The following is a 17394-nucleotide window of genomic DNA, read 5'->3' as shown; positions in this document are numbered from 1 at the left end:
GGTCAGATTGAAAACAGGCAAACTATCAACTCTGGAATTTCAAAGATATCAGTTAAAAAACAACTGGAGAGAGAAAGCAGCTGTCTGCCCACAATATCCATATCATCCATCTGCCTCTGGACCACAGAGATAGGGGGGAAATATACATCTGCACACCCACCCAGCGGCACACACACAAATGCACACATTCTACACACTCTACTCTAACTGTTCAAGCCTGAAGACCTGGGTTCAAGCCCTAGAACTTACATGGTAGAAGGAACTATATGGGTTGTCTCTGACTTCCACATTCGAGCTATGGCGTACCCCACACAAAATAAATTAATGTCATTAAAACATTACAAATAAGAAAGGTATAATCCTGTGCAGGCTGAAACGCTCTTACACAAAATGCTTGCGGCCAGAAGTGTTTCTGGTCATGGAATTTTTCAGGTTAGTGTGTGACTTTGGCTGGGTCCATACATTTTATGGCCTCTCATTTCTTGTCATATAAAAGGTACCCAACAGAACTTTAGCTGTAGTATTTCCTAACTTTTGGTCCCTTTCTTACCCTCAGAGACCTTGAATGTGACAAGCGACTTTGCCATTTGGGAATGTGGTTTTATGGCATTTCTTGGCGTTTCATGGGGGTCTCTCCCTAGAAGTTTTTGAGCAACGTGACTGTCTCTGCTCTAACAGTGTCCTGCACAGCGCTGCACAACCCATTGGCCCACAGTACCTTCACATCATTAGCAGCTGGCAACCCTCAAATAAACTGGAATATTTTCCTAACAATGATGTTAATTACTATTATAATTTTTTGTCATAAATCACAATAATGTGCTGTTACTAATATAATTTTATCAAGCATTTTTTTTGGCATGTCAGACATCATGCTGACTTAGAAGGCCATGGCAATTATCCTCATTTTATACATGAGGAAATGGGGTGTTGGGGCTTAATCGAAAATGTCTCCCACGGGCTCATGTTTTGGATGCTTGCTACCCAGTGGGTGGTACAATTTCTTGGAATCTTTAAGAGACAGTGACTGGCTGCAAGCAGTGTATGGCTAGAGGTAGACCATTGGAGGGTATATCTTAACCCTTAGTCCATGTCTAGCTATCGTCCTCCCGGCCTCCTGGTCTACCATGTGAATGTCACTACCACATGTCTCCTCATGGCCATCATACACTCCCATGCTTTCTTTACCATGTTGCCCTGAAGTCTCCCTGAAACCACATCGTTTTTATCTTTTCCTGTTGAGTTATTTCTGCTGGGTATTGGGACAGGAACACAACCACTACCCCGAGACAGAGAAAAGCAAACCCTTGCCCATGGTTGCACTGTTGTTTCAGGAGTGTAACACTGAACTAGGAGGTGAATGTTTATCTTAGGTGAACAGAAAACACCCGCCAATGAATGCAGATGCCCAGTGCTGAGATTCTAATGTGGGAAGCAGCCTCCGAGGGAGCAAAGAAAACCTACACTGGGGTGAGGCCTGTTCTGCCTCCAAACACGGGTGTCATCTAAGGAGCGCGGTGAGCCCTTGGCCTTATTGTCCTTGTCTGCAGAGTGGGGACAGAAAGGTAACAGACCTGTGGTCTCACGGTGCTGGTGTGAGGCACAGATGGACAATGGATGTGGAAATGTTTGCTGAAGGCTACAGAGAATGACTTCTCTTTCATGATTGGCCCTTGTCCTTATTATTTTTCAAAGAAGCTCTCTTAAGCATGGTCCATAAATGCCAGTCGAGCATCCAGCATATGGGACACAGAGGTGATCAGTTCCTCTCCTCTCCATCCTTGGCAAGTAAGGAGACAGGCTTTTTACCAGCCAGTCAAGGATGGGGCTTCTGCAGACATCCACCGTTGGTAGCCGAGTCAGTGGTTTTCGGTTTTCACATTTCGGCATCGGATCTCAAAGGCTCTCACGGGGGAGCTCAGCACTCCTCCAGCCCTTGGCAGTTGTGAGTTTCAGGAGTCAATAAACAAGGAGCTCAATATCCTCTGCCTTTTGGAGAGCTAGAGGTATTTCGACAGATGCAGGATTATGGCTAAGGAAATTATCGGGGGGGCCTTGAGTATCAGCCTCAGTATCCCCTCAGGGCTCAGAACTGGATGTCTCTACATGAAGTAGGGCTTGTCAAGCTAGGTAGCAGGTTAGGAGAAGCCTGGAAATCTTAAGAGGAACAAAAAACCCACACTCCTAGGGCCCTTTAGGTACCCAGTAGAGATTTAGAATCAATCCATTCTGCTTGGTCCTGGGCATCAGTATTTGTTTTTATTTTTGCATTTATATTTTGCATTTGTATTATAAGGGGCTCTCTATGCAGTCAAAACCAAGGGGGATGGCCAAGTGGAGGCTATGTAGGAATTCGTTTCTGGAAAGACAAGAGGGATGTAGCTGGAGGCAGCATGAAAAACTACAGAGACAGAGAGAAATGTTGCAAAACTTTGAATTTCCGCACCGAATTACATTTAGGAAAAGAGAGCTAGAAGTGAAAGACTGTATTTTTAAGGAGAAAAAGCTTTGGCAATGAGGGCCCTTAAATTATACATATTTTAAAATTTTACAAATACATAATGCTTATGTACAGACTTTGGGAGCTCAGAGCGATATTACAAAGCATATATGCAATCTGTGACAGCCAAGTCAAAGACATCGGTATATCCATCACTTCACGGATTTAATCCCTGGGGCTGGGGAGAAGGCTCCCTTGGTAAACTGCCTGTGGATCAAGCATGGAAAACTGACTTCAGATCCCTGGTACCCATTATTAGCCTGCTGCAGTGTGGGTCTATGGAGACAGAGGTGGGAGAAACCAGCATGATGGAATGGATGAGTTCCGGGTTCACTGAAGAACTCTGTCTCGAAAATTAGAGTAGAAGCAGGCAAGGAAACACCTGACGTCAGCCTCCAGTCTCCACATGCATGGGAACACATGCATCCACACGCACACACACCCTCAGACACATAGTCACACATATGCAATTGTTTTTAATTGTGATATCCAAAATCATCCTACAGATACGGCGTTTTGAATTATTGGATCAACTGTTGTCAGCCATAGTTTTCCTGCTATGTTCTTGAAGTTGTTCCTTGGTCCCCACCAGTCACTCCATCCCTGCAACCTTCCCAACTCATGTCCTTCCCAGCCTCTAGTAACAACCACCTCTCTCTCCTATGATGCTGACTTCTAGTGAAAAGGGGACTGTCCTTGTAACACACTGAGGAGCTACAGAACCGTTTAGGGAGACACTTTCATTTTGTTCCACCTTTCTTTACGGAATGGAAACAATAACAGCCAGTTCGCAGAAAGGTGCAAAGCTCAAAAGCAAAGTTTGTGCACATGCCTGACACACTCTAAAATCCCGTGCCAAGTGACAGCTAAGGCTGCTGCGGAAGCAGGTGACAAGAACTTATGTCCTCGTTCAGTTTTTTAAATGCATTTAACTTGGCAGCAAAAGGGAGAGAGAGAATGCCCAACAGTTCTATCTGGGTTCAACCAAGACTCTCCACGTGTTTAAAGACATCAAGACCTGCGAAAATTGATTTCTGAAATGTCATCTTACTTTCTGCACAAAAGAACCCTTCGATATCTGCAGCCAGTTTGCCGGGAGACAAGCTAGAAGGGTGGTCACGTCCTTCTGAACGAAACAGCATCCTGGTTGATAAGTACCGAGAAGGCACTGACAGGCATCGTTTCCTCTTTCCTTTGTGCCTGATGCCAGTCAGCACCTGCCCTTTGCGGAGCAGGGAGCAGAGGCACCCGTGGGCACACGCCCAGCTCTGATTCGAGTGCTGTGTGTGCCTCCTATTCAAAAAAAGACGGAGTCAAGGTGGCATTGATGTCTTCTATTTCTTTTTCCATTTAATATTTAAAAAAATAAAGATAGCTATTAGGGAAGAAGAGAGGCAGAGAGGTGGGAAGAGGGCGAAAGGGAGGGGGGAGTTTGTCAGCTTTGTATTGCTAATGTATTTTGTTCTGTGGCAGACTGGGTAGTACAGGGGGAAGGCAGCCGCTTAAGTGGAGAGCTTTACTGGGGACAAAAGATGCACCTGCAAAGCACGGGCTTAATCGTCTCTAGAGGCCAGGGCCGAGGCTGGGAGATAAATGCCCAGCACCACCTGAATGGGGCAGCCGGTGCGTTCGCCTGGATGCGGCAGTCAATTCATTTCAGAAGAGGCTTGCTACCCAGTAGGAGCTGGCAGCTCCTGCAAGCAGCCTGAATGAGGCAGCGGCGAAACAAATGCACTCTCAGCACAAAAGGGCCAGCAGAGGAGGGGCTCCGCCTGGCAGGTAGAGCAGAGGACTGGGGGCTGAGCAGGACTTCTCAGCGGGAAGGAGTTGGTTAGCCACGCTTTTCAATGTTGCTAAACCAGTTTTTCAGCCAAAACCTGTATTTTAACCCAGTATGAACAAATAGCCATTGGTTTTTATCTAGCCCTAAATCTCATTGGTTTATTCTGATGGTACCAGCATGCTGTACACTAAATCCTAATTCAGTAGTTCAAAAGCTTGCCCTCCCGTCCCCCTCACCTTCTTTCCTCCCCTCTTTTACACTCCTTCGCCCTTCTCTTTCCTTCTTGCTCTCCTTCTCTTTCTCCCTCCTTTCAGTGGTACCTTCCCTTCATTCTTTACAAATCTACAAATCCTGGCTCCATTATCAGCCATCCAGAGCACACCTTAGAGCTCGGCACCTGACCTCAGAGCCTGAGGACCGAGATGCGATGAAACCAAGTGACTGGACCTCAGTGTATTTGTCATGAAAATAAATATTCTCCACTACAGACGTGTGTAACATGATGTTACAGGAGGTTATCAAGCTGTAGAGTGAGTGGGCGGAGCTTCAGTTCTCATGAGGAATCAACCATCTGACTTGGGGAGTCAGTAGCCAAAAGAAGAGTAGGTTGGGTAATAGAGAAGGAAGGAAAAACAAAAACTCCTAAAAGTAGAATCATTATGTTGTATAATCCTTCCACTAAAGGTCCTGGTCATTATCAAATCATAAACTGTTACTAGGAAGCATAGAATCCTGTATGACTGAGGTGTGATCTTGAGAGAGACATATGGGGACCTTTGGGTCTCTGTTCCCTTCATACTTCATGAGAATTTGGAATCAAATGGTCTCGTTTCAGAGAAAAGCCTGCAAGAGTGCCAATCCCTTTGGTCTCTGTCCAATTTTCTAACAGGTATAGGTTAAGAGAAACTAGGGCAGGAGAGTGTCCAAGAAGAGAGATGCCTGTCGAATTCCCACCTTCCCATCAGTCCTACTCAAAGGTGTTCATCCAACTACTCCCCTGTTGCCGTGGGAAGACTTGCCTTCACGCTTTCTTTGGCTTCTAATAATTATTTGCTTTCATTTTTTCTCTATTAGTTAACCAGATATCATGAACTATTCATCCATCCAAATACTAAAATCAGACAGTATCTGGTCAAATTCTATAATATTAATGTCATTAATAAATGAGTGTGCTCCTCCTCCGTGTGTGTGTGTGTGTGTGTGAGAGAGAGAGAGAGAGAGAGAGAGAGAGAGAGAGAGAGAGAGAGAGAGAGAGAGAGAGATATGCTGGACCAAACCCTGGCCTTCTTTACACACTCACTAAAACCATTTTTTAAAAAGACAGTTTTCTTTTTTTCTGACCAAAATTAAATGAAATCAAATGAGATGGTTTGATTAAACCAACGCAAACTAGACCAGACCAACCTCTACTAGACCAAATCTTCAAACCACGGCTTTAAATATGAATGGACAATGCAGGATGCTTTCAGGAAGAAAACCCCAAAATGCAAATTCCCAAGGTAGACGCACACTTCATTATCCTCAGCAGGAGGGCCCCAAAAGTTAGCTTGGAAAGTGAGCAGAGTCCACTGTTTTGTAAAGGCAACACCCTTTGCTCTCAGGGTCATGGCTTTAAATTCTATCCTTGGGATGTTTTTATGAGCTATGTCAAAGCCTCTCTTGGGGTTTTGAAACTAGTGGCAGAAAGAGGGAAAACAGGTATTTTAGTTTTTTTTTTTTAATTTTGTTTACTAAAAAATAATTTCCTGAGCAAGAAATTGGTATCCAGACCTGGCACTAAGCACCTGTCTAAACAGTATGGAGCTGTGTCTGGTGGTGGAAATGCATCTGGGCACACGATGGGGGCAGACTTACCTTCCTTGACACTCAGCCTTGAGGACTGGTCTGTGTGGGAGGTCGTATTGTAGGCCAGCAGTGAACCTGAAATAAAAGTTAAAAACTAAATATCATGCTTCAGTTTAGGTCTAGAATGTTCCCCAAATGTCTGTGTGTTAAAGCCAGGGTTCCAAACATGTTGGTGGGATTAAGTAGAAGAAACTTTAGAGAAGGGACCGAGTAGGAGACTTGTTGATCCTTGAGTGGGCGGCTTCTCAAGTGAATTGTGGGACCCCCCCTCTGGGATGGTGATGCTGTAACAGGATCTTTTCCAGTGTCTAGGAAAGCAGAAACCAACACGCACAGGGTTGCACATTGATTGCTCCGGCATCTCAGAGTGCTGCTGTATGGTCTAAAATGAAGTTGTGGTGCAAACATCTCTGCATCGGACTCCAGAGGAGCCGTTTGGGACGGATGCTTTATTTATCTTTTGTTCTTGTTGTCATTGCGTGTAAAACACATGCTCCCTTCTTTCCTAAAACAAGATTTGTCCCTTTGTTTAAAGTGAGGCCAAGAGTTTTATTTTGTAAGATGGAGGCATCTTTGGGATTCTTCTCATGATTCTCCTGGGGACATTTTGAAAAGCCATCAAAACTAGGGCTGGGATCTGCTTTTACAAAGGACACCATGAGCTTAACACATGTGTTTGAGGCTAAGAAAGCCTTTCTAAACAACTGTTTTCCCTGGGGCATGTGGCCAAGGGGACTCACTGTTGGCCAGGCTGGAATGGCTTGATGGCTTGTCACCCAGTCTCTTCTTAGCCTTCAGTCATGGAGGGGCACAGAAGCAGAGTGTTGTCTGGTGTGTGTGTGTGTGTGTGTGTGTGTGTGTGTGTGCATCCATTCCCATCGCCTTGAATTTTTGAGTGTCCTGGTTGAGTATCCAGAGAAACTCTGGGTCCTACCAGGGCAACCTAGGACTCCTGGCTTGGGTATCTATCCTTTCTAGCTCTGAAATAGGTCCCAGATGAAACCAGAAGGAGATAGATGGGTGCCATTTAGAGGCCGCTCTATGCCAAAGTGCAGATATGTGGGTAGCATTTTCTAAGTGACACATCTACCCAAACACAACATTCCATTCTTAAGAATATCAGTGATGAGAAAGCGACAGATTCGTTCAGTTTAAGCTGTCGTTCTTCGAAGTGACAAGTCCATCTGAGTATAGGTCCATCAGTATAGCTCCTCTTGGTCACAGGGCCCTCATCTGTACTGGGGAAAGAGTTAACACCTACTGAAGTGGATGGAGGCTGTGAGGCTTTTCTAAAACCAAGTCTAGAAGGTGTGCCGCCCAGACCCTTACTTGTTTTAAGCATTCAGAAGAGGCTAGCAGCTATCATGATTACTTTTAGTTACAGAGGATGGAAACCCTTTACACAAGAGCTTGCGGGCACTGGCGCTGCCGTCTGGGATTCCAGCTAGGATTGGATTCTACCGCAATGAGAAATAATCCTCCATGACTGGACAGAGCTTCAGAAATGGAACCAAATGTTCCAAGAGAATACCCAAAACCTTTCAGAGGTAGGACCAAGAATGTCTCTGCCTCTGTCCCCGGCATTTTCTCCCTCGGGCAGAACCTTGCTGCTCGAGCAAATAAAGAAAAATGATGGTCTCTGAGCAGCCACGAGTCATTAGTACAATGTTAGGCCAGAGACGGGGCTCAGATAAACCACATTTATTAAATTTCCCATGGTCAGGGTTCCTCTCTGAGCACACGTGAAGCCACAGGAAACTCCCAGAATGCCAAGAGAAAGGGTCGCCTGACCTCTACAAAGCCTGCATGAAATACATATTTCATGGTAACCTAGAGGAGAGATTTTGCCCCAAGACTGTCTTGGTTCAAGTTTCACTAGGGGAGAGGAAACCTCAGTGGGGGGAGGGGCGGCTGATCTCTCCCATGGGTACAAATTTTCTTTTCACTGGTTTTTATTTTACCAGGTCCTCAGGCTACCTGCATTCATTCTCTCTCTCTCTCTCTTTCTCTCTCTCTCTCTCTTTAAGGCAATTTCTCCAGTTGTAGGAAAGTCCTTCCTGGAGTCTGGCCTCCCACGTGGTGGCTTTGGGTTTCTTCTTCCTGCCTTGAGGTTCTAACCTAAGCAATCCTAGTACCACTGAGTCCTGTGGAGTTTTCCCAATACCAACAGCCACAGTCAATGGCTAGATAGAACTGGAACCACATTTGCACCGCCAGGCACTCGTGTGTATGTGTGTGTGTGTGTGTCCATGTGTGAGTGCTCTCCTACACCCCCTTCCTTAGGACACTTCCATCCTTTTCAGAGTCTTTCACTGAGACCTGGGGCCAGCTGATTAAGAGGAAGTGGGGATGGAGGGTGGAGGGGTGGGACAGCAAGTGTATGCTGCCCTCACTGACTTTTTTACATGGGTTCTGGGGATCAAAGCAGGTCTTCATGCTAGCGTGGCAAGCACTTTCTCAAAGCTATCTCCACATTCTCCCAAACATTATCACTTAGTCCTTGCAGGAGCCATGCAAAGCCATATATATTCTCCTTCCATAGCTGAGGTCAACATTCAAAGAAGTCAAGACAGATGTGCAGGAGACAGGATCAACTGACTGGCTACTCTATAGGACATGTCCTTAGTTCAGAAGCTGAAGCAGCCTTTAGCTTAAACCAACACAGCTAAGATGGGCAAGAAAGTGTGTCTGTTTATTCCAACACTCCAGAGATTAAGACAAGAGGATCACGGAAAGTGCCAGTAGCTGAGATAGAGAGACTCTGTCTCAGAAAGATAGATAGATAGATAGATCGATAGATAGATGGATGGATGGATGGATGGATGGATGGATGGATAGATCAATGAAGGTAGTAAAGACAGAAGAAGGAAGGAAGGAAGGAAGGAAGGAAAATAAATGGTGCTGGAAAGTGGATGGAGGTGCTGCCTTAGGGCTAGCTGTACATTGCAATTTTCATAGCTCCCTGCAAGCTATGCCTTCATTTAAACTGTTGTCCACTCAGTTATGTCATATGTCTGTATGACAGGATACATACATGTGCATATATATGTATCTGTTGATCGGAGACAAATCACTTTCAAATTCATGAAGCGGTAGCTTCTGGGAGTGAAGTAGCCATCCAAGGCAAGAGCTTCGGGACAAGATTAATTTTTTTCCTTTTCTTTCCTCCTTTCCTCCATCCCCTTTTCTCCCATTCCACTCCTTCCTCCTCCATTTTTCTTTACTGAGACGGGTTCTCACGTATCCCAGGCTGGCTTAACATTCATTACATAGCCCCGGATAATCTTAAATTTCTGATTCTGCTGCCTCCACCTCCCAAGTGCTATAAATTACAGGCACTGGCCACCATGCCTAGTTTTAGGGTGCACAGGATCAAACCCAGAGTGTCCTGGATACTAGGCAGGTGCTCTACCGCCTAAGTTACATCCCCAGAACAACAACATCATTTTTTATCTCGAGTTCATCCTAACGTGCACTTCTGGGGTATGAACAGAGGTGGGAAGGGACAGATGGGAAGGGGTTTTGCAGGACCGATGCCCTGAGCTTCCCTCAGCTCTGTGGTCTCTCTAACTTGCTTTTCGTCTGGGACACCTGGGGCAGTGGAGGCAAGGAAACCAATGCCAGGGCATTTGTCTATGCCTCCCTTCTTTGCGTTACTATAGAGCCCAGCAGCATCTACCTCCCCAGGCCCAAGACAACCAGTAGATCCCTAGCTCCCTTTCTCTGGGCTTCAGCCAGCTGCAACACTGAGTGCAGAGGCACTCCCAGGGCAGAGGAGGGAAGTCGGACCCTATACACTGAACAACAGACCAGCTACTAGCGAGACGGAGGCCACTGGCCCTTTATCTTACTGGAATCGTGCCCTCCTTTCTTGGCCAGACCCAGCCGGAAGGCTTAGCACTTCCTCAGCTTAACAACAGGGCCATCACCTTTGCTCCGCCGTCTGAGGTTGCAGGTGGGAATACCACAGAATGCGGAATGTGTTTTCCATTAAGTTTAAATTAAAAATGGGAGTCGAGATTGATATCTTCTCTGGGGTGTCCCTGTCGCTTGATGTATTTCATCCTCTGGGGCTGCCACTGTTTGAAAATGCGCCTTCTTCGTATGTGTCCCAGGTCAGAGCCAGATGGACATCCCACCCAGTTCCTTTAAAAAACGAAAAGGAACAACAAAACCCTTTTTCTTCTGCTTCTGGCTGTTCAGCCCAAGAGATTTGGGTTCCTAAACATCCCCAAACTCCCCCCAGTGGCCCTGGGATTGAACTGTCAGTTGGGGACAGATAGCACTGCCTCCCCAAGGTCAGCCTCATTGATCTTGGCCTGGGAAGAGGTAGATCTCACTGGCCACATTCTCGGCAGGAAACAGTGCCTCTGTACAGGGGGTGTGTCTGGAAGATTCTGGAAGGGCTGTCAATCACACTTCGGATTTGGAGAGGAGGTCAGGGTGAGCGAGAGGGTGGGTTTGGTTTAATGGGCCTCATTCTCGAAGGCTTCAGAGGATAAAGGCTCTATTCGTTAGTACAGTACAAACGGAAAGCTTTGGTGGGGGGGGGGACAGACTGGTTTGGCCTTCAAGGTGGAGACTGGACACAAGATTAGCTTGGGAGATGAGAAGAGAGGTTTGCCTACATCCACATTCTAATTCATGTGTATTTGAGCATCTTGCACCAAAGTTGGCAGGTCGTCTGCAGCAGTGACCTTAACTCAGGCTGAAAGCTTCAGCGGCCCAAGTCTCAGAGGTCAGAGCAGGTGCTTTGCATGGGCCAGATGCCTTTGGATGGACTCCTGAAGCTAGCCTGCCTTCCTTGCTTAGGCCATGAAGCAGGGATCATAGAGTTGTGTCTATGGTGTCCACAAGGGGGTGTCCTTTCTATTTGTAGTGAATGACACTTGGGCTGGTGCCTGCCTGAGCCTTGTTCCCTCAGATGCTTCAGCTTGACTCCAATAACTGTGGGTACCCTAGTCAGTCACACTCCCTCCATCTTCCTCCTGACGTCATACAGGTGCTGCACCTGGAGCAGCTGAAACGGCCAGATGTGCAAAGTCAGTACCTTTAGGCAGGGCTCATCCACTGGGCAGGTGTAGAGGGGATCAGGATACTATTATTTCTTCCTTATTACGAGAGTCTCCTCTTTAATTTAAAATTAAGTTTATGAAACTTAAAATATAGCTTTCTTTCTAGACAACAAGAATAGTCAAATGTCTCCTGTGAAAGTAAATCTGATGCTGGAACGTCTGACAAAAGTGCCTTTAACTCATTGAGCCATCTTACTGGCCCCGCTTCCAACAATCCATGCTTTGGCTCCCCCCAGGTTCTCCTGTGCTGACATCCCTCTACCCTGTATCCTCCATCAGTACTGAGGGTCTCAGATCTTTCCCCTCTACCTCTTGCCCAAAGGGGGAATGTTTAGGCCCCAACTGCTCTCCAACAAGATGATGCTGACGATCAGCCCAGACTCCCCTTACTCCAACCTTGCGCCAAGCCCTAACCTCTTTCTTAAACATAAGGCAGCCTTTGCAAGTCAGTCTGGGAAAACCATCAAGGTCTGAAGGCATGTTGTACCGCAGAAAAATGTTCTCAGTCACTGAGGAGGCGACAGTATCTGACAAATGGCCTCCTGTAGAGTCCACGCAGATAACCAGTACCAGTAACCCGTGGGTTCTAGAGGCTGAAACCCCAAGGGGAAAAGTAGATTCAAAAAGAAAAATGGAAAGGAAAGAAAATCGGAAAAATTTCCATTTAGATCATTTTAAATCTAGATGCCTCAGAAGATTATTACAATCTCCGTTGCATTTCAAGAAAATTTAATACAGCTACTGTAATTTTTTTCTTGGCCCACAGGCACAGTTTTCCACTCTACTTTGTGTCCTAGGCACGCACATCTTACGCTTTACCACAATAACCATCTTAGCACGAGAAAAGCTCTCTTGTGTAGACATACTGCAGTTATCACCAGCCTCTCAGGAAATTTGGCTTGGGCTTTCAACGTGCATACTGGCTCTACCTCTTCTCAACTCTGGGAACCCTCTCCCAGCCATCCCCTTCTGGAAACTTTATTGTATGGCATCTTCCGTGATCTTTACACATGTTCTTAGGAGGAGAGAATCCGGGTTTTCTGGCTATGGTCTAGCCTCCAAACACCACACTCTGCTCCCTGCTTCCTCGCTAGCTGCTCACCCCTCCACCTCCACTTATCTGCCCGTGCAGGCGGCCTCCCAAGGGTGATGGTGAGCCCTGGCTGGTTCAGTGCATTCCCGGACCTTCTGAGCAGCAGGTATCTGGCTCATGTCAGTGTTTGTGGCTCTGCCTCTTTGGTGAGAGAAAGAAGAAGTGGGGACTTGGGCTGTGCATGGGTGGGTCAGAGGTCATGTGGTGTGAATGGGCTTCCCTCTTACAAAGCCCATTTTTTTTAAAAACATATTCTTCACAAGTATCCACCATGAAAACGAACATTTTGGGGTCCTTTGTGCAGAGCTCACTGAGGTCTCTGTCATAACTTCTTCCTTGAGGATCTCTCAACCTCCTACACAGTGGAAGCTGGAGGAGTCTAGAAGTCAGGCTTGGCTGCGCCCTGCACTGCTGGCCTCTGGGTCCCATGTGCACGCTCAGTGTCTACTGTCTCCCTTGCCCTGCCTGTGTGTATCATGGCAGAATTTTGTTTAAAGAGCCTTTGCTTTTGTTTTTCCTTTCACTGGGCATTTAAAGGCTGAGAAATAAAGTCTTTATTAAATGCCAATCATCCAAAAGGGAGAGAAGACTAGGTTAGAAAACGGCCCCCTTTTAAAATTGTTATTTCTTGGACTGACCTCATATTGCAGCAAACTCAGACATGAGGTCATGGCTCTAGAGCTAGCGTCCCCTCTCCCAGCATTGCCAGCTGCCTTAGAGAGGAGGCTGGGTGGCTCAGAGGCCCTGCTGGAAACATCCAAATGCATTTATTTTTATTTTTGATTTCCCAGCCAGTGTGTGCTGGCCCTGCTCTCCATAGCACTCTCTTACACTGAGATCATGGACTGCAATGATAGCAACTGAACATGCAATGGAGATGCAATGCGGGGAAGACCAACCCAGAGCCCATGAAAAGCAGCCCCACAGTGTTGTCCGAGAGTCTCAGCATTCAAAGAGATCTTAGAGCCATCAAACCTTCCCAAAGCTCAACTCTTGCAATACTCCTAGCAAACTAGACTGTCCACAGAGGCCAGTGCATCTTGGTCTGCCCACCCTCTCTTTGATCACCCTCACACAGAATGACTGCACATCTGCCTTCCTGTGGCTTCAGCTCATCTTTGCAGACCCCTGAGCAGACCTTCAACACTTGGAGCTAGCATGGGGACAGCGCCTGGCAGGGATTTCTGATAGAGAGTTAAGGCTGCGGTCACTAGTAAATCCAAAGAAATCCCATTCCATGTCTGTTGAAATCCCCATGGAACTGGTGGGTACTTGGTACTAGGGAGCCTCCTATTGGGTCACTCTTTCTTTACTAAGCTTTGCCTCCCCCAACATTCTCTCTACTGTGAAGGTTGTTCTGGGAAGGTTTCCGGTGTCTCTTAATAAACCCATGCCAACAAGCTTGTTTTGTGACAGTGGGGGAGGCTGCCCTGTAGGGTAGGGAGGGGAATCAAAATGATTGATAGGATGGGAGCTCCCACAATCTTAGATTCCATATATTCCATATCTATGTTCAGAATTTCCAGTAAGAACTCTGTTTCCTCAGAAAACCTCCAACCAGAAACTCTATCTCTGCAGTTTTGGGTAGCTCAAGGTTCTGGAAGAGATATCTTCCCAGAGCCTAGTCTCTGGTGTCATCCTCCCTGTTTTTATTTGTTTGTTTGTTTGTTTTTCTATTTTTGATTTGCTTCCCTTGACACTCCTGGATTGGGTCTTTCCCTGTGGGATTTGTAGGAACCCATGCGACCTTGGTGAGGTTCCTATAGTGAGGATGCTGCTTCTTGGCATATGTCCTCTGTGACTGGTGTAAAAGTGTGCACCTCCTCCCCTGGGCTGGCTCCTGGGGACCCCACGGGACCTCCCGCAAGCCGGAGAGCACGTGGTCCACTTACTTTCCCTGAGGTAATTGAGATGTGACAATAGCACTTCTGTGTTGTAGACGGAGGTGGCTCGGAGGAAGTCCTCCTTGTTCATTTTACACAGTTCCTTGCCATCCATGGTTTGGAATAAGGAGGTGTCGATCTCCATCAAGCCATATTCCTTTATGGCCCACTCCAGCCACTGCCGGACGTGTTCCTGTGTCCACAGTGTGGGGTCTGCAGAGGAGAGATGAAAAACATTAGCGTGAATGCCTGCCTCCGGCAGCCGAGGCTACCCCATCTCCAGTTCTTCCCTCTCTCTCCTCTTGGGTCCCACTTTCCTCTTCCTCTCTCTTCTTCTCGTTTATCTTCTCTCTACTAGATCTCCTCTCTTCTTCCATCTCCCGTTTCCTCATCTGTTTTCCCTTTTCTCTCCCCCTGTTCACTGTATCTTTTTTTCTCCCCTTGTCTTTCCCTCTTATACTTCTCTCTTTTCTCCCTCACCCCTCACCTCCCTTCCAGATGGTCCCCCTCAGAACACCCCATCTGGCTCCACCCCCATCTGGCAATGCCTGAATCACTTAGCACTGGGACAGGTTCTTAGTTAGGTTCTTAGTTACCTCAACATATACCCTGACAGGATGCTTTTTAAAATTTTTGGAGGGCAACTGAGACCTTGACCTAAGAAATCATGGCATCAAAATGAAAATAAACAATCCCTCAGGCCCAGTGACCAATGCCTCTGGAAAGGGGAGCCATCTGTGTCTTAAGAATATTAATGAGTGCAAGGAGGCGCACTGGTCTCTCAGATGCCTATAGAAGAGAAATATGTACGCTCATGCTTTCCCTGCAGCTCCATCTGGGCAGCTGGGAAACCCAATGATGCTATTGTTTGACATAAACCTAAGCTGGGCTTCCTTCTTCCAGGGCATAGCTGTGTTAAGATTTCTAGCAGACCATCCCTAAACATTTTCAGGATATGTAAATACTCATAGATGACAAATGGGGCTATAGACAGAAGCCTCTTTAACCGTGAATGAGCGAGAATAACACAGGACCAAGGCCTCTGTTCTCACTCGCCTTTTCCCTTTCTTTCCTTTCTCTCTCATCTTTTCCTGAAGTAGCAACTGTCTCAGGTGGGAGATGTTACAAGTGCCAGGCTTCCACGGACACGGTGGTGCATACCAGTAACCCCAACACTCGAGAAACTGAGGCAGGAGGATTATGCATTTGAGGCACCCTGTGCTACCGAGTGCCCCCCCCAAACACACACACACACACACACACACACACACACACACACACACACACACACATGTGCGCACACACACATCTACCACTATGAAATATAGGCACTAAAGCAATAAGTAAGAAGTGAGTTTTTGTTGGCAGTTCATGGAGCCTTGGGTAGAAGGGTCTGGGGTGAATTTGGAGAGTCAGGGGAGGAGGGTTCCTGGAGAAGAGATGGTATTTTTTTGCAGGGCAGCTGGTTGCTCCCAGTTTCTGCTTTTCTGCTTGGCCTGCTTCATCTAGCATGCTTAGTTAGCAGGAAAACTTGTGCTCCTTTCTAACCAACTCACATTCCTCTCATTCTAGGGCCTGAAAAAGCTCTGGGCACAAGAGAAGTAGGCTCTCAATGGTCAGCATTGGCAGTGGGGAGGAAACCAGGTGCCGGAATCACTACGGGTTGTAAGAGAAATCCTTGAGAGGTTGAAAGGGAGCCCAGAACAAAGCTTGGGAGTCATATGTGACAGCTCCCACATGCCATACCAAGAATCCAGGGTGTACCTACCTAGTGATGACACAACTGTGAGATCCTGCCACAGGCCAGCTCTCTATCTGTCCCAGCTTTTCTACCAAGTGAATCTACAGAATGGTTTTGTTATACCCATTTTATAGATGAATAGGGAGTCATGGAAGTTTTGCCTTAGGAACTACTGCTGGGCTTCCACATAGAAGTCTTCAAAAGACGTCACGTAGTTGGAGAAGCAGATCCCTTGTGATCCCTCAGTCTCGTTATGTCAGGATCCTGCCTGAACTCATTTGGGACTGTAAAGCCCTGTGCAGAACCAAGAATTCCTCTGCCTCCAGCCCCCTTGGACATGTGAGTACTTGTGTCCTTCAGATAAACTTCTGGCTTTGTTCTTATACCTTTACTTTTCAAACCAAGCAAGGGCTGTGGGTAGGTGGAAAGCTCAGAATTCTAAAGAAGGGGACCCCAGAGGGAGTTGGACTATATTATTTCATCTGTAGTGTCTCCTAGTTCCTGACTTGTACAATCCAAGACTGCACATTCAATTTTATGCCCTATATTTTATTTATTTTATTGTTTCCTCTCTTCGCATTGGGCTCGATCACAATGTTAATTCTCTCCCTCTCCAGCACTACGAATTATAAATCTTCCACTCTGGATCATGCTAAACTCTTCCAAATGTATTTCCTGGATGATTTGGCCCTTGTTCCTTCCCATCTCGATGTGGAAATGGTGATTAACTAGAGTCCTCATTTATACTTGTCCTAAAATCCCATCATAAATTCAATCGGTTGTTCCACTAATGTTTTATTGCCTTGATTTGTGGACTTGCCCAAAGGAGACTTTCCCTTGTGTCCAGGATGCTGACCTGGAGGAAGCCAAACTGTGTAAGGGTAATGCTTACAGATCTAGCCAGTGGGGGAACAACCCAGCAGATCTGGGCTCTTGAATTCATTATGCCAAATGTTTTGAAACAGCTTGATAAGAATTCACGTTATTTTCTCTTTTACTGCCTTGGTTAAGCCAGTCCACTGAAGACCAACCTTTGCCAATCCCCTGAAAAGCATTTTGACACATTTTAAAGAGTAGAGCAGCCTGGTCCCCCATCCTTCTTCCCATATTCACTTCCTTATGACAACCCAAACAAGAGGGTGACAATAGACTGGTTCTAAGGCAATCTCCAAGCCCCCAATGGTTCTTCCCCTCAAGATTTCCTTCCTGTGCTGAGGTTGGAGCAGGAGATTTTGATAGCAAATGCCTGACCTGTCTTGTGGTGTGGAGAGAGTTCACACCATGTTTGCTTCGGTATGATTTTCCTGTCTGTAAGCAGGGAGGAGACCCCCTGGGCTCATTGTCACCAGCCTGTCTACCAAGGGTGGTGACACACCAAACCATGTGACATTGTAGTAGAGGAAGCCATCTACGTTATACCTGGCACCTGTGAAACCCTGCTACATGAAGCTCTCCTGGCGAGGCGGAGATGGCA

General features: G+C 46.6%; 1 protein-coding gene across 1 annotated transcript in view; it reads right to left on the bottom strand.

The window, feature by feature from the left end:
- Positions 1-17394, bottom strand: part of Fli1 (Fli-1 proto-oncogene, ETS transcription factor) — a 117714-nt gene that overhangs the window by 22914 nt on the left and 77406 nt on the right. Inside the window, exons 4-5 of the mRNA XM_075966421.1 lie at positions 14189-14392; positions 6138-6203 (exon numbers count right to left, since the gene is read on the bottom strand). Of these exons, the coding sequence (XP_075822536.1) occupies positions 6138-6203; positions 14189-14392 (270 nt within the window). The remainder of the gene's footprint in view (positions 1-6137; positions 6204-14188; positions 14393-17394) is intronic.

The sequence above is a fragment of the Microtus pennsylvanicus genome, chromosome 3 (assembly GCF_037038515.1).
Source record: "Microtus pennsylvanicus isolate mMicPen1 chromosome 3, mMicPen1.hap1, whole genome shotgun sequence".
NCBI lineage: Eukaryota > Metazoa > Chordata > Mammalia > Rodentia > Cricetidae > Microtus > Microtus pennsylvanicus.
Note: the sequence above shows the minus strand (reverse complement) of the source record. Positions and strands in the feature narration are given on the sequence as shown.